Source organism: Rutilus rutilus (genome assembly GCF_951802725.1).
Source record: "Rutilus rutilus genome assembly, chromosome: 7".
In the NCBI taxonomy this organism is placed as follows: Eukaryota; Metazoa; Chordata; class Actinopteri; order Cypriniformes; family Leuciscidae; genus Rutilus; species Rutilus rutilus.
This window is the reverse complement of record NC_140221.1, coordinates 29,764,475-29,788,345: the sequence shown is the minus strand read 5'-3', so window position 1 is coordinate 29,788,345 and position 23,871 is coordinate 29,764,475. Positions and strand designations below refer to the sequence as shown.

At 38.3% G+C, this 23,871-nt stretch overlaps 2 protein-coding genes across 2 annotated transcripts in view; one reads left to right on the top strand and one right to left on the bottom strand.

Annotated features, from left to right (window-relative positions):
• Positions 1-323: 323 nt before the first annotated feature.
• LOC311294076 (multiple epidermal growth factor-like domains protein 9) overlaps positions 324-23,871 on the top strand; it is a 95,842-nt gene continuing 72,294 nt past the window's right edge. Inside the window, exons 1-2 of the mRNA XM_084414737.1 lie at positions 324-962; positions 13,750-13,948. Of these exons, the coding sequence (XP_084270863.1) occupies positions 449-962; positions 13,750-13,948 (713 nt within the window). The 5' untranslated portion in view covers positions 324-448. The remainder of the gene's footprint in view (positions 963-13,749; positions 13,949-23,871) is intronic.
• On the bottom strand, positions 16,543-17,921 carry LOC311294080 (uncharacterized protein). The gene is made up of 2 exons (XM_084414744.1): positions 17,212-17,921; positions 16,543-16,700 (listed from the first exon to the last, which is right to left on the bottom strand). The coding sequence occupies exons 1-2, from the start codon at positions 17,683-17,685 to the stop codon at positions 16,620-16,622; spliced, it is 555 nt and encodes a 184-aa protein (XP_084270870.1). The 5' UTR covers positions 17,686-17,921; the 3' UTR covers positions 16,543-16,619.

The following is a 23,871-nucleotide window of genomic DNA, read 5'->3' as shown; positions in this document are numbered from 1 at the left end:
ATAGAAGAAATCCATTTTATAAATATTAGATATAACCTACATGTTTTGCATTGCAGCAACTTCCCGTAGTTTTCTTTGAGAAGGTTTCATTCTCACTGCAGGCTCTCGGTAGTATCTCGCAATATTTGAGCTGTTTCTTTCTTTTGTCACTTTTTAAGACAGCTCATTGAGTTGTCAGTTTTGAGGCTCCTCCTCACAGTCGTATGATCGGTGGAGTGTTACGTCAATCTTCATGAAGTCTGCGCTCTGATTGGGTGGAGGCGTGGCCGTTGCCGTAGTAGGCGGGGTTTACAACTGTCAGTCCCGCTGGAGTGAAACCGTGCAGTTCACAGCGCGAGTGGACAAGTGGAGACAATCGGATGAAACACGGATTCGATAGTAGGAAGTAACTGTCTATATAACTAAAGGATACAATTGAAACGTTTCACATGGGGAGTTAAAGAACAAAATGACGTGTATGCGTTACACTATGTTACTGTTCTCAGTTGTGGAGTTATTGTTGTTTGGATACACCGCTGGTTTGTCGCGTAACGTTACTGTACGTCGCCTGAGCGATGAGAACGCGTCTCCAGGCGCGAGACTACCGCGTGCTGTGTTGGGTGAGACGTTGGAGGCGACCACCATCCCAAACCACTTACAAGAGGACGACAGGGACTCTAGGTTTTCACCTTTCACCTCCACAATGACCATCACAACCAGGGATTTCAAAACCACTGGCAAAACTAACCAACTACAGCCCTTATGGAAGACCACCACGGCAGCGCTTCTTACCAAAACAATGAACCCAACCTCCAAAGGCAGTCAAGTCAAAGAAAACTCCACAAGACTAAACATTACAGTAAAACCCACTTCTTCCTCTCCAATTACTGGCACAGAAAACACAAGCCCACCTGAACTGGATACTGCAAAGAGTTCATGGACAGTGAAAAGCACCTCAAAGCCTCTTGTGACCACTGAGAAAGGTAGGTTCGGTTCTCACTCAGTTCTCCCTTTTTAGTGACATGAGGATGACGAGTATGCAAGTTTGTAAAATGTAAGCTTTCCAAACGTGCAGTCCATTTGGAGCGTGTTATAGCCTACTATAAGAAGCAGGCCCTAGTGTGTCCTTGAATTTCTTTCCCAGCCTCTGCAAAACAGATTTTGAGGGATTTACACCTGCACAAGCTGTTTTAGTGTGCTACATTTATTATTGTATCTTCGTTACAGCATTCTGACAGAATTTCACACTGTTTCTTCTTTATAGTCACAGGTTGACAGAGTTGTTTACTGCTTCCAGAGAATCAGTTACAACAAACCAGTACCATCTTTGTTCAGAGACACTCCTTTGTCTCAATTCTCTCTGTAGGTTTTGTGGTAATACTGATTATCAGCTGTAACAAAAATGAATTGACAGATAAATACTTTCCACAAACCTTTAGTACTTTACAGGCAGCTGTGAATCGGAAGGACAATCGAGATAAGGCCAGTTGTGCAGAGACAACCTTCTTAATTGCTTTAATGTGATTAATTACCACCTGACTGCCAAAAGGGGAAAACAGTCATAAATCTTAAACCTTCCACTCGTTTATCTTGAGTTACATGATGTCAGGCTAGCTTTGAGAATAAGGATGATTCATTTTCATTAAGGTCATCCAGTGTAGAATCAGCACCTTTATGTCTGCTTTATCTGTTTAGTTGAATGACACATGTTTTTGTCTAATTCATAATCTTTCATCTTGTCAGTTTCTTACTTGGAAAAAAGTTGAGAAATTCCTATTTTTGGTATCATTAAATTCTCTCAGTCTGAACTTGGATATATTCAGTGACAACAGTGGGATGAAATGCAGTTAAAGGAAAGTGAACCAGCCATATTGAGGTATAATCATAGGTGTAGTTAAGACAGTGTGTGATCTGCAGCCCCATGGACTTCACTGGAAGTGATTGTACTGCAGGGAGACAGGTGTTTGAGATTACAGTTAATAAAACCCATCTCATTCTATGTAGCAGCCCAAAGGCGACCGGGTCTGTGTCTGTTTGGGATTTGTTTCTGGATTTTAGCCCTTTGCTGTTTACTGCAGGTCTTCAGCTTCCACAGAAAAGCGGATGTGTCACATTAAACCCACTGATTCAACAGCTTAATATACATATGAAGAGAAAAGGAGAGTTATCATATTTCAAGGATTTTTGTGCATTTGTTGTGCATTTTTATATTTATTTTTTACCTTGAAACATTTGTCGTGATTATCAGATTTATGGGGTGAAGGTTTGAAAGGCTAAAATAGCTGTTGTTTGACTTTTGTTCCTAGTGTGGTAAGTTTAGTTCCCTTGTTTCCCCAGACATAGATGACATCATTTTACGGTAAGAGGTGACCCGGATAGCATCTTATTAGAAAGCTCAACCTAAAATCATGGGCATAATATTCAGGATCTGATCGAGACATTGTGATGATTGCATAAGAACATCCATGGTATTTTGTTCTGGCAACTGTTCTTTTTGATCTAAAGTTTGTGCATGTTTAATATTAGCAGTGGTATGGGGAACCTTAAAACATTCACCTCATTCTGTCACAAAATGATTTCATTCTCAGACTCAAATAACACCTGCACAAGTTATTGTAAAACCAAGAATCAGAGCGAGACACCTTAACTTAAGCTATACATTTCCTTTAACATAATTCACATTTTTATTATTACAAATGTTAGTATTGTCTTCTTTATTGTGTTAGTACAAAGCATAGTGATCATTAATCAGTCTTGTAGACGCACTAATGCAGCATTATGCCTCTTGGACACACTGGTAATTGTCTCATTTCAGTTCCTTCCATTATATTCTCTTCTTTGCTCTGTACAGTCTGTGTCCGCAGTGGTGTGCACTAGACAAGCAATGAAAAAAGAAATATGATTGGGGTGAAATCATGCGTTTCATCTTTATGCATGTGGATGGACACATTACATACAGAAATTAAGCTCACCAAAATTAAGATTAGTTTACATAAAATTGCATAACAACTACAGTTGTTAGTTTAGCCTAGAGACAGTCTGAAGTTTAACCTAGAAAGACATGACAAAAACAGGGTAAAAATATTAAAAACTCTTATCATATAGTCTAGTGTGCTTTTCTTAGTAGCCAAGTATGTGCACAGTATCAGCTACAGTGTGTGATGTTTTGTTCTGAAAGATTTTTCCTTAATTTCAGATATTTTCATGTTTAAATGTCAACCCCCTATTAAAGATAATTGAAGATTTATGAGAATGCACTTTACTAGCAGATATCAGGATTAAATAATGCTTATAACATTGACACTTGTGTTCTTTTTATGCCTATTTAACAAGTGCAGGATTAGTGTTTCTCCAGACACAATCTTTAATTTGCCCTTTCCCTTCAGTGACTCGTGTAATGTGTTGTTTTTATTGGAATGCTTTCAGGAAAAATAATTTCTCAGTGATACTTGTTTATGATGTGGTGGCAGCAACATCACACTTTATTTCATCAAGAGTACATATCATACACATTAAAAGTAATGCTAACAAACAGTACACTGAAATACCTTGAGATGAGGTTGGTTTATTGCTGAACTGGTATGTGGTAAAGGCTGTTTCTAGTTTTTATTTAAATAATTCCAACAGAACATTTGTTAAGGGCAATGCACTCTGTTTTCTCACTGTACCTGTGATTCAGAGTTATACTGTAGCGCTCATATTGCATCTCATATTGTGCTCTACGTGTGAGCAGCGTGTGGCTTATTAAAACACATTTTAGACAAGGACAGTGAAAGTCATTTCGTAAATCCCCAGGACTGCAGGACACACACAGGCTTGTATGGTGGCTGTTTTTCAGCTACTGCGCTGTCCTTGCTCGACAGTTTCATTAATGGGTTTGAAGTTTCATGAGCTCAAACAAATTAGCGTACACTGTAGCGTACACATTATAGACCTTAAAGACAAGTCTTCAACTGTGTTACGATACAGTTTTTGATGATTTTTTTGTAAGACCTACTGTATTACTGTATTATTAAGTCAGATGTGCTGCATCAAGACAAAACTGATACTGTGGTGTGAGCTTCCTTTTAACATTAAAAGCATCCACATCATGCTCTGAACAGAACACACTACTGTGTGTTTGGTTGGGTTTGGCTGTTTCAACATTTATAAGTGTATTGACTAGTTTAAATTAAAACAGTTTGTTTGATGTATTGTACGCCAGACTAATACTATCCAACTTAAATGAATTGTAATGCTACAGTATGGCCAAGTCAAGTTATAGCACTTTATACCACACAGAATGCTTCAAAGCAGCTTTACTGTGATAAACAGGAAAATAATGATCAATGATGCAAACAGACTTCAGTTCTGTTTTGTGATTGTAATGGTGGTCTAAAGCTATTCTTTGAATATGCAAATGAGCTGTAAGAGCAATTAATTTAGTTTTCTAATGTGCTGTGTAGCACATTTTGATTTGCACCTTATTTGTGGATTCCCATCTGGGAGTTTTATAAAAGCACTGCTCTGCTATTGCTTAGACTGCCATTCTCAATACAGCTCCAGGCCTACAAACACCCTAAATCCAGTTCTTTTGTGAGGAGTAGGCGCTTCCAGACTTAGCACAGATTTATTTTTCTGGCTGATTAGAAACTCTCAGGAGTCCTAGAGCCGCAATACACAGATAACTGCCCTTCTGCCTCTGCTTGATAGCCAAGCTCTTACTATCCTCTCCCTCAATCATTTGAAAGTCAAATTCATAATGAATTTAAAATGTACTGGCATGTATATCAGGCATACAGTGTGAGTCTCTGTCAAGAAAACATCATTGCTAAAACACAAAGGATATAATGTATATAATTATGTCCCTATGCAATTCCTTATGCAAACAGTATGCCAAAGTTTATTTTGCCTATACGGCATTAGGCCAGTGATTGAGCCTGTCATTGTTATAGCTGAACTTATCTGATTTACAACCCTTATATAAAATATACATCCCTTACATACCCAACACAGAGCATTTCTCTCTCTCTCTCTCTCTCTCTCTCTCTCTCTCTCTCTCTCTCTCTCTCTCTCTCTCTCTCTCTCTCTCTCTCTCTCGAATTACCAATCAATTGAATATCTAAAAATGTTTATCCCTGCCTCACACCAGCACACTAAGTGCTCTGAAGAAAATTAAGAGTGTCAGTTTGTGGACAGAGCACACAACAAAGAGCATGAGCAAGAATATCAGCACATGCTTAACTCGCTGTGCATTTACAGAGCTTTCACAATGTGTGCATGTTTTTGAGACTAAACTGATACCACACCCAGGCAATTAGAAACAAGTATAAACCTGTCCTAAAAAAAAATTTCTGAAGGAGCGGACTTTCGTTTTATTACTAATAAGTAATTCTTATTACTGTAGTTATTCAGCTTTTATCTGACAGCCATGTGCCTTGTTTAGAGACTCAAAAGGATGAAGTTTGAAACTACAATTAATTTAGTTTTAGGGATGGGTTTCGTTAAGGTATTAACAGTATTACTACTCTTACCGATACTGCTTATTGATCCGGTACTTTAACGGTATTCCTATCGGTTCTTTTTGTTATATATATATATATATATATATATATATATGTGTGTGTGTTAAATGATTACAAGAAGTTGTTGTATTATTTCATGTTATCACTGTGAAGCTGCTTTGATACAATCTGTATTGTAAAAAGCGCTATATAAATAAAGGTGACTAATATATATATATATATATATTTCCATAACTACATCCATTTACGACATAAACTGTGTTTAAGTGAATCTTCAAGCCAGTCATTTTGACATATTTTTGTGTACATGTAATCGTTTAGACGCGCACATGAAACCCAAAGTATAAAGCTAAATTTATACTTCTGCGTCGAACTCACGCCGTAGCTACGTCGTAGGCTGTGTGTAGCGCGCGTACCCTGACGTGCACCTCTCCAAAAATATAACAACGTGTCAATTCTACGCGGACGCAAGCGCTCTGATTGGTCTGCTAGAACCCCTCCCTTGGGTTTCACATGCTCCCTCTGCATGTGTAATTGCGCGTCAACGCGGACAACTACGCAGAAGTAGAAATGAAAACCAACGCATAGTCTATAACGTAGAGGCTCCGGCACAGGTCCGACGCAGAAGTATAAATCAGCCTTAAGCCCACACATATTTTATTGATTTGTTTAATTTGCTTGAAAGTAAGATGATTAATTCTGAGCCATGCTAATTCAACAAATATTTGACACGCATGTATCATTTACCACACCTGTTTGTGGTCTTATAAGTTTCTCCTGTCATTGAGGTAGGTTTATTAGCTTTCTCATTGAGCATTACGGTTATGTTTTCTCTCTGAACGTGACTGTATGACAGTGCTCATGTATTCTGCTTCTCTCAGCGGTACCACACGATTTGTCATGTGGGTGACAGGGGCCCCATGCCACCATGCTGCTCACCCCTGAGGGTCAGTATGTTGTTGAACAGGCCTGTGTCAGGCTACGGTTATGTAAGTGTCCTGTCAATTTCTTACATAACAACGACAAAGCTACTGAATCTAATAATAGGCATTTGCCCAAACATGTTACGATGATGTGTGACATCCTTGCTCATCACAAACAAGGGATACCTGTTTGGAAACTATGCATCTGATGACAAATATGGTTACTGTCCGCTTATCATCAAGTGTTTTAGCATTGAAGGCACCTAAAATAAAGTTGTTAGTTTTGAAACCACATTCAAGACTAATCATGTAGTAATGATAAATGAACACAATCTAGGCTCATTGTAAGTACATGCCTCTACCTACATTTAGCAAAAGTCCAAAAACATATCTGCTGTATTTACTACAGTTTCCAGCTGAAATGAACATTAGATTAGACCACTTTGATTCCTTTTCTCACAAATTATGATTACGGGGTGGATTATCGATATTTTTGTGGCGTTCCTTGCACAATACTGTTATGACTTAAAAGCACTTTAGTAAAAGTGCTTCAAGAAGTTCAAAGACTTGTAGATAAAAACCAAAATGGCACGGTTGCTTGAACAAATGTGTTTTTATCTCACTTTTGCATTTGTTAACACTATCAGTTAAGTTTAATGTTTATGTTATTTTTAAATGCCTAGAGCATTAACCTTTTAGCGCCACTCTCTAGAAACGCACGATTCTGGATACATTTCTTTCTGGATAGGTTTTTTTTTCTTTAATTTTTTTTTTAGAGACCACGGTTCTCTGTGTTGGGTAAACATGTAATTTACTAGAGGATCTGACAAATTGTTAATTTCTGCAGTCTATGTAGAATTTTTTTTTATTAATATATATATATATATATATATATATATATATATATATATATATATATATATATATATATAAAACCAGTTTGAATGAGTGTTTCAATGACTTGAATTCAGACACTTCATCATAAGATGAATCAGGGTTTTTGAACGAATCTCCTGAATGAACGATTCAATGACAAATTAATTTTTTAACAGTCACATGTCACCACCTATTGGTGTAATGATGTAATTGATCTTTATTTGAATCGTCAAGTTAAATCCAAAAGGTGATTTAGGCTACTCTGTTTTGATTGCTACCGTAGACATCAGTGTTTTTATAACTATAAAATTGTGATAATTTGAATGTTTACTTTGTACCACAGAAATAATTATACTGTGTGGTTGAAAAGACTTAGGCTAGGTAGTGAAGCTTTCATACCTATACATATGACAACAACAGCTCTCTCTGGATCAGTGGCAGCTCGAATGATCACATGGGTGTTTGAATCGTGCAGCTCTACCACTCACTCGACATTTCATTTCCGAACTTCCACAATTTGTACAGCAATCCAATGTAATAAAACCTTGCCAGATTCATGTTCATCTGTTTCGGATAAAACTGAATGTGCATTTGGACGTATCACTTTGAAAGTGTCACGAAACGTGCAAAAAGCAATGTAAAATCATTTTGTAGAAATATCACCTTAGATATTTATATCTAAATTATATTAGATATAATGATATAATATAATGTAACTATTGTTGAATAGTGCAAAATATTTGTTAGTTTTAGAGAATGTCTTAACATTTATTTGATAGATATATTTCTATGTGCATGACATGCATCACTTTCCCCCTTTTCTAATTTTTGATTTCTCATACTAGGAGCAATGTGTGAATTAGCACAGCTGAGAGCTTCATTCACCATCTTCATTCAGGAATCTTTAGCTGCTTTCACTGACAACCTTCGTTTTACTGGAGCCGACCTACAGTCTACCATTACGGCTTTAAAGATGGTAACTTGATGTCTGTTTGCATTGCAACAGTAACACCCTCATGCAGACTTTTGAACCTACTCAATATTTTATTGTGAGGGATGAGTACGAAAAAAGAAAAAAAAACTCCGATTTGGAGCAGGAATTTCCAAGAATGTGACAAAGGTGAATTTAGGTCAATGCGCTCAACACTGTAAGATATGTAGCCGTTAAATGAAAGCTTTAATTCTTATTCAAACAAAACAAAGCTGTGACCTTTACATGTTTGTGTAAAGAAAGCCGATACCTCATTGTCAGGTGTCTTGAGCTGACTTCATTTTTCTTTGCATATTGATACTCAATAAGGGGGATCACCTTGCCAATGCCCTTCCACAAACACTCATGTCTCAGCATGTTTATGATTGTGTAAAAACAGAAGAAGGACTTCCGTCCTTGCGTCCATAAAGACTATCACATTCACTAAACTACTGTACGACACACTAACAAAACTCAAAAGTTTTAATTTTTAACTTGTAAGTTAAAATGTTTTTGAAAGAAGTCTCTTTTGATCACCAGGGCTGCATTTATTTTGATCAAAAATACATTGAAACAATAATTGTAGTATAAATAGTATTACAATTTGAAAATAACAGTTTTCTATTTCAATATTAAAATTGATTTTATTACTGCTGAATTTTCAGCATCATTACTCCAGTCTACAGTGTCACATGATCCTTCAGAAATCATTCTCATATGATGAGTTGGTGCTCAAGAAACATTTCTTATTATCAGTGTTAAATACGGTTGTTCTACTTAATATTTTTGTTATACATTTTTCAGGACTCTTTGAGAATATATTTTTATATATATATATATATATATATAATTTATTTGAAATAGAAATGATTTTTAACAAAGTTTTTACTGTCACTATTACTTTTTTGTGTTACCTTAATGCATCCTTGCATTTGTATGAAAAATCATACTAACCCCAAACTTAAAGACAGGTAGTGTATCTGTATTTCTTTTAAATGATGCCTGCTCTCGCGGGACTGTGGGAAATAGGCTAGGAGTGAGTCTTGTAAGACGATGCAAGACAGATAAGATGGATACTTGTAATTGTTCCATTAAAAGACAACTAAAAAAAAAAAACACTTTGTCTGGCAGAGTTCTCCTATTGTGTAATCTGCAAGGTCACCTCTGATTCAGATCAGATTGCCCCCAGTCAGCCATGGGGAACTGTACACGCTCAGAGCTTCTCCTAAATATATCACAGCAGCGCTCCATTTCTCTCACTGCATCAGTGCTTATGTGTGTGTTTTTTCACGTGTTCACACTCGCAGGTCCTTTGGGAGGTCACTGTAAAACAATGACACACTGAAGGAAAGGTCCCCTTTGGATTTATGCATGCAATATGTTAGACACTTAGAAGAAAAGGAGTATTTTCTGAATTTAGTACCCACCAGATGTGTTCCCTTATGGAACAGTGTTATTTCTACCCATCAAAATGTGGTTCTTTAGATATTTTTTAGTGATCCAGGGATTGCCTTTGGCATTTTTTTAGATCCTAAAATTAATATTTTATCCATCATTCTTTCCTCACACTTCTCACTGAAACTATCATCATCGCAAATTTCAGCTACTGTGCTTTTCTTCTGGGAGAAAGCACCTGCTCCCCTTTTACCCAGAAAAAACACAGAAGCACTATATTTGAACACTGCATGTATGCGATATAGTTTCTCATCAGATAAGCTCTGGGTTGCTACACAGCACGCTAATATTGCAGCACAGTCAGACGAACGGTGCTTTAATAATGAGATCTCTTTGTTCTGCTCAGTTTTTCGACTTCTGGGAGCAAATAATTTTGCTGACAGCCTCTCTGTGACCTCTGTAATATTGCTGATCATATTAGATGTGTAAGGTTACTGCTGCTGTAGGTGCTAGAGGCTTTTGAGTTACTGAGCAGGCTGTTTTTATAACAAAAAACTGTTTACTGAGGTGTTGACGTGCACTGGAGGGAACAGTTTGTACTGCGAGAGCTGATAACAGGACGGGCCAGGCTCAAGTCCTCTCTAAATCCTACAAAACATTCCTTGAAACATTGCTTGAAGGCAGTAGCCAAGTATAGGCTGTTTTCATCAAGCTGGTGTATTTCAACATGTTCTCAGAGCCCACAGGTTCAGTGCACCCCTGGAGGTACAGTCGCCCCACTGGCTATGAAATGTGTACTTTCCATATCATTTCCATTAGCTGCTTGAATCGTAATGTTGTAGTTTTTCTCACACAGTTTCTTTTAGAGGTATTTCAGCACCATATTTTCTGCCCTTGTGCTATTCCCCTGCTGTGGTGGCACTGGAAAGTGGCAACCTGCAGCTTTTAATAAATTCACACTTTTTTGTGCCATGTTCAATTGAAAAAAAAAAAAATCTCTCAATGTGTAGAAGGCCAAATGAGATTGTTCTTTACCACGACCGCTTACTGATTGAATCTCTCGCCAAAAGTCATACTGTTAAGCATTATTGAATGTTAAAGGTGCAGTGTCAAGCAATTCAGAGTTACCAATAATAGCAACAATAATGTTTACTTTATATTGTGTTTTAAACCAGTGCTCAAATCGTTTTACAAATGAGTAAGTTAGGCCTACATAAAAAAAGAAAAAAAAAGTAACAACAAGCCATCATCTTTTACTCACCCTTATGTCTTTTGAAACATGTATGACTTTCTTTCCTCCATGAAACAAAAAAGGAGTTTGACCAAATGATGACCTCATCTGTCAAGTAAGATAGGGACTTCTTTTAAGACTCATCTCTACTATATAAAGCAACATGAACAATCTTTGAAACTTTCTTTTGAATTCCACTGAGGAAAGAATGTCATACTGGTTTGGAACCACATCAGAGTTAGTAAATGATGACACAACTATCTCATTTTTAACCAACTTAATGCATCCTTGCTGATAGTTCAATACATGAAGACCACTGGGGCACAGAAGCAGCAGTGAAACATGAGGAAAAAAAAACATGCCGAGTACACTTTTAAAGGGGTCATGAACTGCGTTGTTTTATAATGTTTCCTGGGCTGCACTTATAATGTTAGTATGATTTTTACATCAAAAATAGACATAATTTACAAATAAAAGGCATTTTTCCTACCCTGATTTTAGCCCTCTGATATGAACGCTCTTTTTTTTTTAAGGGGTGTGTCTGCTGTGAGACTTCAGTGTATACGCCCACTGCTGTGATTGGCTAACATCTTTGTATCTGAAATAAGTATTACATGAGGAACTTTCTCAAAAACTTTCAGCACGTTTTTACTATTATAACTCTCAAGCTTAACTAATCGTGAAAAGTGTTGATTAGCCTATAGCATTATATTTAGATCTATAGCATTTAGAGATGTGATCCCACCGGTTAATCGACTTGTGACAACACCGGTAATACCGGTTTCATGGGGGGGTATAAAATGTAAAAAAAAAAAAAAATTTTTAATCATTGCTTATAAAAAGCTGGTGCGGCAGTGTGCATTTTACTTTCACTTTTAAATTAGCGTCAATTCACCCTTCGCTGGGAGTTTGATTGACACGCGATCTGACCAATCATAATCCGCCATTTTTGTCCGACAAAGCAGTCAGGAGAGTTAGAAGAATAACGTCGGTGGATTTGAACTTGAAAATGGTGTATAGGCTACTGACATCTTTCCGCGGTTAAAACAACAGTCCTTCTGATGTTCATTCATGTTTATTTGATGCTATAAATAAACTAAGGAAGAGATGATAGGTTCACGAGCAGCTTAAACTGAGGCAATCTGTCACGACACATTAAAGAGCCACAAAACGGTATGCCTATATTGTTTAATTTTCTTTAACTGACCAAATTTGAAAGTTGAGACTTTGTTTCATATTAAATGTTACCTGCTCGGTCCTGTCTGTCAGCGCGTTGTCAGTGTCCTATATGCATTTTTCACAACATTAATAGCTCTAAGCGTGTACTCGCAGCAGTCTAGCACGCGCTTAGAGCTCGTGTGAATTGCACGTAGAAAATGAAGTTAAGGAACAACCTCGATCCATCAGGAAACGCCTCATAGGTCGCTGCATTTCACTGCGCTTCATGAAGAGTTTTTTTTTTTTTGCGCGAAGAAGCCGTTCGCTGGAGTGCATTCATGATTATTAGGCTGCCTGCCGGTATAATAATCATCCTGGCGCCGGGTCTGAGTAAGTAATTTATTTTCTTTGTTCTTTGATTAACATTAATGACACTTTAAGACCAGCCGCTGCTGCACATGATGCGGGACACTCGACAAAACGGACATTTTGGCATAATTTGTATGTTCTGGTTCGTTGTGGTTCTTTCAAGCCCTAAATAGAACTCGATACTGACGTGTGTGTGTGTGTGTGTGCCACATAGGTAGGACATTGACAGACAGCGCGTTCTCTTTTGTCTTGTCGTGCTTGAATGGTTAAAAAGCATTTGCTTTAATAAGAGCATGAAAAAAACGGATACTGTGTTAAATATTTGTAACGCTTTAAACTGAAAAAACTTTTAAACTTTTAAACTTTTTTTTGCTGTGGTGCCTTGGTGGACAAGTGATGAAACCGGTGTTGTGACTGAACATAGTATAACACCGGTAACACTGACTATCGTAGCAAGCCTAATAGCATTATATTTAGATCGTGGCATGAAAGGTTGGAGTGATGGGCATTGTAGCCGATCACAGACATGTTGAGCGCATGAATGCAGTGATCTCGTCATTGCAACTCGATTTAGGCACTCTAACAAATGCTTTCATCATAAAGCCTTTCACCTATCCATGTCATAGATAGGCACATTCCACTATGAGTTGTTCGCTGGACTTGATTACAATAAAATATGTTTTTGGACTAACAAGGAAGTTTTCAGTTCTGAAACTTACAGGATATGCTTATAGTACGATGACCTCTTATATGTCAAAAACTCAAGGAAAATTTGATTCCTCAATTCATGACCCCTTTAAACACCGATGTTGCAAAAACATTCTCTCACATGACTCATTTCTGCATCTACTAAGAAAAATGGTCACCAAGAGTGAAAGGGATAGTTCACCCAAAAATGAAAATTAGCTCATGATTTACTCACCCTGAAGCCATCCTAGGTGTATATGACATTCTTCTTTCAGACAAATACAATCGGAGTTATATAAAAAAATGTCCTGGGTCTTCCAAGGTTTATAATGGGAGTGAATGGGTGGATGTTTTTGGAAGTCCATCAAAGCGCATCCATCCATGATTAAAGTGCTCCACACGGCTCTGGGGGGTTAATAAAGGCCCTCTGAAGTGAAGTGTAAGAAAAATATCCATATTTAAAACTTTATCGACTAAAATAACTAGCTTCCGTCATATACACCTAGGATGGCTTCAGGGTGAGTAAATCAAGGGTTAATTTTCATTTTTGGGTTAACTATCCCTTTAAAATCATAATTTTAATTATTTATTTTATTTAATTTTTTTTACGTTGACAACATTGTTTCCAATCCCTCTTCTCTCCTCTTTTCCACACAGGACCTCAGTGCAACTGTAGTGCTGAGGGGTCAGAGGACCCGAATACCTGCGACTCTGTCACAGGTCAGTGTGTGTGCATACTTGGATACACAGGTCAACTTTGTGATGAATGTGAGAATGGGTATTTCACCAACGGTACTAGTGGCTGCCAGGCCTGTGACTGTGACTCCTATGGAGCCGTAAGCCGACTCTGCAATAGGTGAGTATTTGCTCTTCTTACACCAATCACATCACCCATGTTTGATACAGTACTATAGATATCATGATGAATTGATGGAAAACTTCCTCAACACACGCTCTACAGCAGAATGTAGGATTTGAATAGCTGTATTTATCAGGACTGTGTGTTCCCAGCCTTAGAATTTGTTCTTTAAATGTCACATGAAATATGAAAGTTTATTGGTCAAATACAGCACTTTGGAAAAACTTGCAGCACCTGCGTGATGTTAAGCAGTTATGTGTCTTTGTTTTCTAGTAGTATTTCATGTTTCATTTCCTGTGACTATCTGATTCTGGCTCATAGTCTAAAGCTGTATTTACTGTATGGCTCATGTTTGACCTTAATTTGACATCTGCATGAATGCAGTTAGCAGGCATGGAGAGATCACTCTCTGCACTGCAGTAGAGTTGCTGCTGGATTTCCCACACCCTTCGACTTTGTCAGCTTCCTGCCAAACTGCTGAAATCATGTCACTTATTGTATCACTGTAACACACTGTCAACCGTTTGTGGTTTTTCCCTGTGAGCCTCTTGATGATATCAGTCTCTGCGTAACCTTCACCGATTACATTCTCCTGCATGTATCCTGTCTGCGTGTCATATCTTGTCATTGACGGAGTCATTTTCTGTACCTGTTGTCCGTATTACACTGCAGGAATACAGAAAGCTAATGTTGACATAGCAAGCAACCGCATTTTCTTAAAGGGAAACCCTTGCCGAAATTGAACCTAGGCTCTTTTTGTTAATCTACCCGAGTCAAACTTTTGTGTAAAAGCATAATTAGAATGGAAACGCCACTTTTAAGATTGACCGTATTTTCGTTTTAGGTCAAAATGTCTTTTGAATGGGAGTGCATGGGGCACTTCTATGATAGCATCAAAATCGCTATTTTTAAAACACTAAGAAGGCTCGACATATCACCAGGGGCTCTATACATGAACTTGAGCATTGACTACATTGTTTGTGTACACAAAGTAAAAAAAAAAAAATAAAGGTTTTGTACGACTTAATTTATCAGTTTGTTTCCGGTGGCTGGAATTTTGTCAGTCAAAAGTAGGTTGCATTCGAAGATCGACTACTTTTAACGGACAAAATTCCAGCCACCGGAAACACTATAAAAAAAATAAAAAAACGATTTTGATGCTGTCATAGAAGTGCCCCATGCACTCCCATTCAAAAGGCATTTTGACCTAAAATGAAAATACGGTCAGTCTTAAAAGTGGCGTTTCCATTCTAATTATGCTTTTACACGAAAGTTTGACTCGGGTAGAATAACAAAAAGAGCCTAGGTTCATTTTTGGCGAGAGTTACCCTTTAAAAATGTGACACCAAATTCACAACATTACAATTAATCTCATTATATAACCAACAGGACAGGGTAACATAATATTTAGATTAATACTACTATAATATCAAGTAAGTCTGTTTTATTTATGTATATGGCAATATAGCACTTTTCACATTGGACATTGTTTCAGAGCAGCTTTACAAAAAAAATCTATCCATCTCTATCATGATGTTGTTATATAACAATCAAACAATGAACAAGAAGGTAATATCAAGTAAAATATATCTTATACAATATTGCCAGGTATATATCAAACAGAAATTTAATGTATGTAAAAATCAAAAAGAATATATATCAAAGCATCCATAGTGACCTTTATGTTGGCTGTTCTTATTTTATGCTCCACTTCAATAAGTCAATCACTCATTAACGTCTTCTCGGGTATCTGTATGTATGTGTGCATGCATGCAGTGTACTAGCATGTTGACAGTGTCTCACTATGTAGAAAGATCTGTGTGTGCAAAGAAGACATGAGAGTGCAAGGGTAAAGTTAGTGACTCCACACGCTGAGTAATTATAGCTTTCCCACAGCAGACGGCTGCCGATGGAAACGGAATAGCTGCAGTCGTGCGAGAGTCAGCCATCCGCTTGTGTTTGATTTGGAGCGGACTCAAAGACTGCAGCCCCCCTCTGCTCCCCCTGACATGGAGAAAGGCATCATAATTCACAGCATTCACTCTCTCTCTCAGAACACTGGCTGGAGATAGCTTCCATTACAGTACCCTATCCGTCATTCATAAAGTCCTGCTGTACTCATCGTGTTTGAGTAGTATATGCTTTTTAGGGTAAGAAACATGCTGTCTAAATTAAGACATTCAAGAAAATTGCATATACATGTTTAGGTTTTATTCTGTATTTAAGGCATTTATTGATATTTAGAAATTAGACTCTGCAGCTAATTAGCTAGCATGATTACTGTGTGTGGATCTTTGTGTCTGATTAATGAGACCATGGTGGGTAGGACATTGCTACACTTAATCACAGATCATGACATCTATCAGAATACAGAATAAGAGTGACAGGTCATTAGCCCAGGGTGCTATAGATGTATATTTCATGCTGTAGGCTTTCATGCTACAGACATAGGCATACAAGACACCCTTGCAGCCCCATGGTGAGGGGGGGCCCTGGCCCTAAATGGGAGGGGGTTACTCACAGCATATAAGCCAGTTTTATTATGTAGAACTATTCTGGTCCGCATAGAAGCCGCATAAAAGCATCATGTGCACAGTTTGCGGCCTAAATGTATTTACAGAAGCAGGAAACAATCAATGCATCATACATTTTAATGTTTATTATTGATTCAGACAGAAAATGAGAGCAGTGTTGATTGACATGACTGAGAGACAGTGTGAAGATGGCCTTTGTCAGTCCAACTGCTTCCCTGTGAAGCAAAATAAAGATTAAAGAACAGTGCTCCATTCTAGAATTGCATCCCTCTTGTTTGTATCATGGTTTGACTGGTTTAACGTTTGCATTGTTTGAGCACAACATCACTACTTGTGGACAGGGCCCCATCTCATGGTCTGTGAGGGAGGGGAAGCCCAAGATTTGTGGCACACCCCTAAGTCTAGATGTTACCATTTGACAAAGAAGCTAGTCTAGTTGAAGCTCTCCATTTGCAGACTCTCTGCAAACAGTGCATTATTGACTAGTAGCTCCTGGAAATGTTGCTCTTAGTCTAAACATGCCACTTCACTGGCCACTTCCTATCTTGACTCAATTTGATTCAATATAGGTTCATTTGGATTTATCAGGTACAGTACATGTCAAAATTTCTCTCAACTAAATAGCTGTAAATTATGCAGGGAAGATATTGTACCTATAGATTGTTTTTGTCAAGTAAGTATTACTCGAAATATTACCCCTTTAAACTGGTATCAAAAATGTCATACCGGCGTTCCCAGACACACTGAGAGACTCACTCGGGGTGCCATGCGATGGTACTGGACATCGTTGGGGGGCGGCTCAACGCTCCTCCGCCTCCTGGTGGATGGTGATGGCTCCTCCGGTCGAGGGCAGCCGGCAGTGAGTCTCACGTTCCCTGCTCCGCCCCCATCTTGGCTGACGGCAACAGGCTCCGGCCCACGGCGAACGGGAGCGACTCCTCCGTTCCCTCTCGGACGGCAGCCACCTCTCCTCGACCCAGGAGCACGGCAGCGAGCTCTCCGTCCCACCTGCTGTTCAATCGCTCCAGCACCATCGCCTCGGGCAATCACCACTCCTTTGCTGCCCGATCTCCTCAGCACCGCGATCCCCCTCAGCAGCGAGGGCTCTCCGACAGCGTGTCCCTCCTTCCTCCCGGGTTTCGGCACCAGTGTAGCAAGGTTAGATGTTATGGGAAGAAGCAGGCGGGAACCGGCGAACATTCAAAGACTTTAATAAATGTAAAATAAACAAATACAAAATGAAAGTAAAGTCACATATAACAAAACACAACATAAATCCAGGCCTGGCCTCTCTCGTCCTTCACCGTCGTTGCTCCTCCTTTTATGCTTCCACTCCTCCGTGAGAGATACGAGACCGGTGTGTCGCGTAGGTGTCGCTCATTATCAATCAAGCCACCGGCCTCGTGCCGTTCTCCCACGGTCCTCTGCCTCATCCTGCTCGCCACACCCTCATAACTGGTATAACCAGTATTACCTTCGATCATGGCAAGCCAATGCATATATTTAGCAAAAAGCTCTACCCTAGAATTCTTTTTTTAGTTGACTAACAAGCTATGGACATTGAATGACTTTCTGGTAAATGTAACATTACAACGTTACAATTCGTTTTATTGACATCTTTCCACAGTAGGAACACTGATTGAGCCTTTACATGAGGCATGAGACATTTCAATACGTTGTACGGGGGAGTTTTTTCAGTTTTTTTTTTCAGAATACCTTCTGATGTCCATGCATGTTTATTTCATACCTAGGAGTAAAGAGTTATAACTAGAAGTAAAGAGGAAGAGATGATCGATTTATGTGCATTGTGATAAAATTGACAGAATTTGAAAGCTGAGACTTAGAAGACTGAGAAGTTAAAAAGCACAAAGCTTATTATGATAATTGGATGGCAGGAGTGTTGCAACACAAAACAGCATGGGCAAAAATATTGATCTTTTAAGAATTGATATCAGTTAAAAAATAAAAAATGAAGACTTAATTAAGAAAATTATATTGTCAAACCAGCCCTAATTATTATTATTATTATTATTATTAATACATTTGGCCATGATTAGGAAAAATTTATCGGACAGCCGCGGCTGAATACAATTTTCTTTCTACGTATAGTGTATAATTTTTCTGCGTTGGTCATTTGTTCTGTTGCAGTGACTGAAGGCCGTATAGCTTTAGAGATCTCTGCTCTGGTCATGGTCCAAACCTCAAGCCATTTCCTGAGCTGTAAGACCAAAGGCAAGCTGAAACAAAATAAAGAAAAACTGCTCACCCTGATTTGGTTGTGGAAGTCTGATCCTGTGGAAATTGGTAGTTTTCACATTCCTGGCTGCTCCTGAGTGTTTGGGGAATGCTGATTGAACCAGAGCTCATGCTTTACTGCCTCTCACTCCGACTCTGGACCGATGTCCTCATTTCAGTATGTGATTTCCACCATTGTAAGGAGAAACCACAAAACTGGTCTCTAATCAGCTAGTTTTCAAGAGACCACTTATAATGTGTTGTTGCTTCTTGACTGCACTCCACTTTCTGACACACACTGCTGCCATTAGGTTATAAGGAACATTTTCAACCGCAAGTATTTAAAGTGAGCCTCAAATCATTATATTAAAGTCCACTGATAATGTACTGACACACACTATAATTAGATGTAGCCTATACAGAGCACAGACAGAGGAAAATCTGTTATCTGAAGGTGCTGCGGTATGCTGTTTGCCAGACAGATTAAGAAAGTAAAGAAAACCTCCCTATAATTCGGTCACTTTGACAGCTGTAAAGCTGTGTTGTCTGCTAAATGTCTCCAGACTGAAAATGGTTGTTGTTCAATACAGTCGTTTTCAACAGTCTTCTCTGCAGACTTCAATTTTTCAATAGAATTTTTTAAATATAGCATATCTAGGTCTGTTGTGGAAAAAAAATTGCTTTTTTTTTTGTCTGGCCTGCTTTACCACAGTTTAGCCTGCTGCTGCAGTTGTAAAAGGAAAAACAGCATTCAAAGCTAAAAAAAAAAAAAAAAAAAAAGTTGCACCAAAATCAGTTCAGACATTTAGTAACAGTAAGACTCTGGTGTGTCACTTCTTGTTTGCAATTTTGCTTCACTGAAAAGCACTCCAGTGTAGTCTGTGTGGCTCATGTCAGTGTCTTTCTGTTGCCGACGACCCTTGTTTTTCTTTGATGAAGGTCCCTTGGGGCATTTTTAATGGCAATCCACATTTGCTGAAACTGGCAGACTCTTGGTGGTATTGCAACAACAAAAGCCTTCAAGCCCTTTCTTCCCATATAACTCTATGCTGCTCATTCCTCCCAGATGTTTACAACCACTGAATTAGTTTCCAAGGTTCACTCTTCATTGATTACAGAGTATACCTTGACCAACATTGCTTCTGCTTGGCTGTTTCTGTAAATAGCAATGAGAAAAAATAGGAAGGCAACGCTCTTAGGAAGTCAACAACAACAACACACATACACATTCACTTACTCATCAGATTTATGTGTAAGCAAATTCAGGAACAGAATCATAAATCATCATTACACATTACAAGAAACGCACTAACCAGACGTTAGCAGAACTTAGCAGAATTCAGTGTGTTTAAGTCTATTAAAAAATTATAGAGTGATTTATATAAATGACATGCACAATTAAGTCCCATCTAAGCATGGAGTGAGTAAATGAGATGAGTCCTGCTCAATATCACCTCTGGCATTCAGAAAGACTTCCTCGGTCCGCTATGTATACAGCTTACCTGAAGCCAGACTTCAGCGGAAAAAAGACCATACAAGGCAATTGTAATGGAGTGTTTGTGTTCCGCTTTAGTACGTGTCAAAGAGGTAGTAGGAGAGACAGAGAGAAAGAGCAATCATTGTAGTGCATATTATCCCCCAATGGGAACTTGGGTATTACGATTATCCTGAGCTTCCCAGTGGTAAAATATGACTTGAGAGGACGTTTCATGTCCAATTTTTAACTAGGAAACTCATATTTACGATAATTCCGATAGCATGTGAAAGCAGCATTAATGTTGGTGTACTCTGTAAGGCATGCACCTTCAAATACGTGTTTATGTGTGGCTGACACCTTATACAAATTTAAATTAAAACCAAAAAATAAACTAAAAGTGTATGAATTTCATTGCATTAAAAAACTTAATATTAAAGCAAGTGGCATCTGTACACAAATTATTCTAGACCATTTCTCAGAACTAACTTTACTTTTTTGAGATGTTTTGTAATAACTTGTAAATAACTGGTGTCAAGGTGATTTTTAGTAGATGAAGGCTTTAACTATGTTCCACTAACACCTGACCACCAAAATGTCCACACTTCTTTTGTATGAATTTTTTAACAATTGAAATACAAACTTTTATAGACCTAAATATAAACTTTTTTTGGTGATTTTTTTTTTTTTTTTTACTTCAGAAGTGTGTTTGTGCTTTGTTTCTAATAATAAAAATAATTTCCACTTGGTTTGATGTTTTCTTATGTAAGGCTAATACAATTTATTTATTAATTGGTATGTGTATTTGGTTCAACTATTAACAGTATCAACATATTGACAGCATCCAAGGCCCTTTTATCTAAATCATAAACCCTTTTACTTCGAGAAGTACAAATATTTAAGAATCTTTTGATTTTTGTACAATGATGAATTCATAGGTTGGTTTAGCTCTAAATATGCATAACCTTGTATTTGTTTTTAAAGCAGTGCTATGCAGTTTTGGCAATTTCTTAGCTGTTTTCTTGCTTTTTGCTCGCAGGTTTCTTTATAGTGCTCCCCCTACAGCTTCGTAATAGATATTTGACAACACTGTCGTAAAAACTCGTTGGCGACTCTCCCCCTCCCATCTTCTCCCTCTGGTCATGTGCATTTGTTTTCAAAGAAGCCGGCGAACGCACGGTGCCGTGTCCACTGAGGTATGTATGATACACAGAAGGCTAGCATATAAATGTTGAGATATTGTATATTTGTATTGTGTTATCAAACGTAATCCATAACATTATGGTGAAAAACCTTTACAGACAATAGCAAATATCCTGAGGTCACAATAGCAAGAAATACAAAGATTAAACAGAGTTTATCCCTAAGATACTTACAAGTGTAACAGCAAGAACGCCAGGTCAGCATCGGATTTGCAGGCTTCTGTTTGTCTCAGTTCTCACCATTCTGAAAACGCAGGTCCGATGTTTACTCGTGTCTGACTCCTCGCTCGGTCAGTCTGCCGTTTCCTCAGTCTTTCTCTGTTCCTCCGACAATGCTTTCCTAGCTTTCTGCTTCTATTTTGCCAGCTCAGCCATGACGATAGTGTGAAAAACTCCATCCCTGCCTTGTTCTTATAGCTAGCCGGATCCTGGATGGGGGTGTGTATGTGTGCAGTGCCGTAAAGCAATTCATTACGTTGTGAGACCTGATATCGCGGCCCGCCGGCCCAAAGTTGCAAGGGTGTTTTTTTCCGCTCACAGGCGGTAGGGGGAAGCGAGACAGCCACCATTCAACCTGAAAAAAGTCATATAACCATTCCAATGACTCCGAAGCTGTTCAGTTAAGGTAAATTAAGCTAAAAAAAAACTGCATAGTTCCCCTTTAATGCACTTACCTGATTTATTATTGTAACAGTTAATTCTGTTCTTGGGTGATATCTAAGGAGTGTAACCAAACTTACATACTGTATGTACAATGAACTGTGAAAGCGAATAAGATCCCCCTGGATATTCCACTAAACACAAAGGGGTCAAATGGGACTCAAAGCAAATGTGTGATGCTAGTGTTTGGCTGGGCATGACACGTCTCTGTGCTTAGACAGATGTCCAGACAGTGGACAGAATCAACCGCCCATGACCCACATTCACAGACACTGCCATGTTTGCCTGTGGGTATCCTGTGGGGAGAAGTCTGCATGTTTGAGTGAATTAATGCATTTCTGGTGTGGATTTGTGTGTGTGTGTTTCCATGAAATCTTCCTGAAAACCTGATTTTTTTTTTTTTTTTTCATATTAATTCGTGTTTACCATATGTAGAAAGCCTTAATTCAGTCCTGATAGTTATTATTCTTGTGCACCCACACTACGACCATTCACTGTGAGTAAGTGAAACTTAAAAATTTACGTTTAGTGTCTTTTGAGACAATTCAGTAATACTTTAATCATCACAAGCTCATTGCATATATAATATAATTTCTGCCCTGTTGCTGTTGCTGTTGTGTGTGTGTGTGTGTGTGTGTGTGTGTGTGTGTGTGTTCTTTTTTTTAACCTACATTTTGAAGACCAAATGTCCTCACAAAATTGTTGACATTGTGGGTACATTTGTGTCGGGCCCCACAAGGAAAACGGCTAATAAAACATACTAAATGATTTATTTTTTTGTTCAGTATAAAACCATTATGCCCTATATACATGCTATATTTATGATTATGTAGCATGATTTATATATATATATTATATTATATGTATTATGTAACTTAAAGGATTCAGCAATTAAATTAATGACTGATATATACATATATTAACCCAGAAATGAGCATAAATGTATATTTTTCATTAACACACTGCTGTCCCATTTGGATGTAATGCCAAAATCCGAGAGTGACAATTACGGCCATCTTCAAATATGCGCAAAAGTCATTTGTGTTAACTCGCCCAGATTTATTGCTTGTTTCCTCAAACAACAGAATATTACATTAACTCATCTGTTTCCATGGATTCATTTGGAGGGAAATCAAACTGTCAGAAGACAGAAAGTCTTCAGTCATCCTCCCTCTGTGCTTCTTTCTTTTTTTTCTTTTTGATAAATGGGCTCATTTTATGTAAGGCCCACTTCACATTTTTCTACACACGCATACACACACGTCACACACACTACATTTGAAAACATCACTGTGGGTAATCCATTCCACACCTCATACTCTGCCTACATGTTCCTGAATTCTGGGTTAGTCTTCGCCTTCACTTCCTAACCTCAATAGAAATGTTTCTTCTGAAAATAAGAAGCCAATTACAGGAGCCCCACTCACTCTTAGCTCACGTCAATCACCTCGGCCACCCTAGTGGGCTAACACCAAGTCACATCTGCCCTGTCTTAATTTAGGAAATCATTAATGCAGATTTCAAACTGTCGACATAAACTGCATTGTGGACCAGAGGTTATTGTGGTCAAGAACTGCTATCTTAGATAGGAAGAATCTGGCTGGCTAGCATATAAAGCACTCAAACATTGCATTTTAAGTTTAATGTCCACTGGGCCATCAGGCATTAAATCTGATTTTGAATCTGAATCATAATCATGAGGCTGGTAGGACTGAACCCAAATGAGACACCTCTACAGATGTCTGTGAGCCCTCACCCCAAGGGGGCATGGGCGACAATGGCGTCCACTATCCAGTGAGACAACCTTTGTTTGGA

Excerpts from the sequence above, each read along its gene's own strand:
- LOC311294080 (XM_084414744.1), bottom strand. The coding sequence starts at position 17,685 with ATGTTCGCCGGTTCCCGCCTGCTTCTTCCCATAACATCTAACCTTGCT. Across the intron at positions 16,701-17,211 it reads CAGTGTGTCTGGGAACGCCG|GGAAGCAGTTGGACTGACAA; the intron begins GTATGACATTTT and ends TTTGCTTCACAG.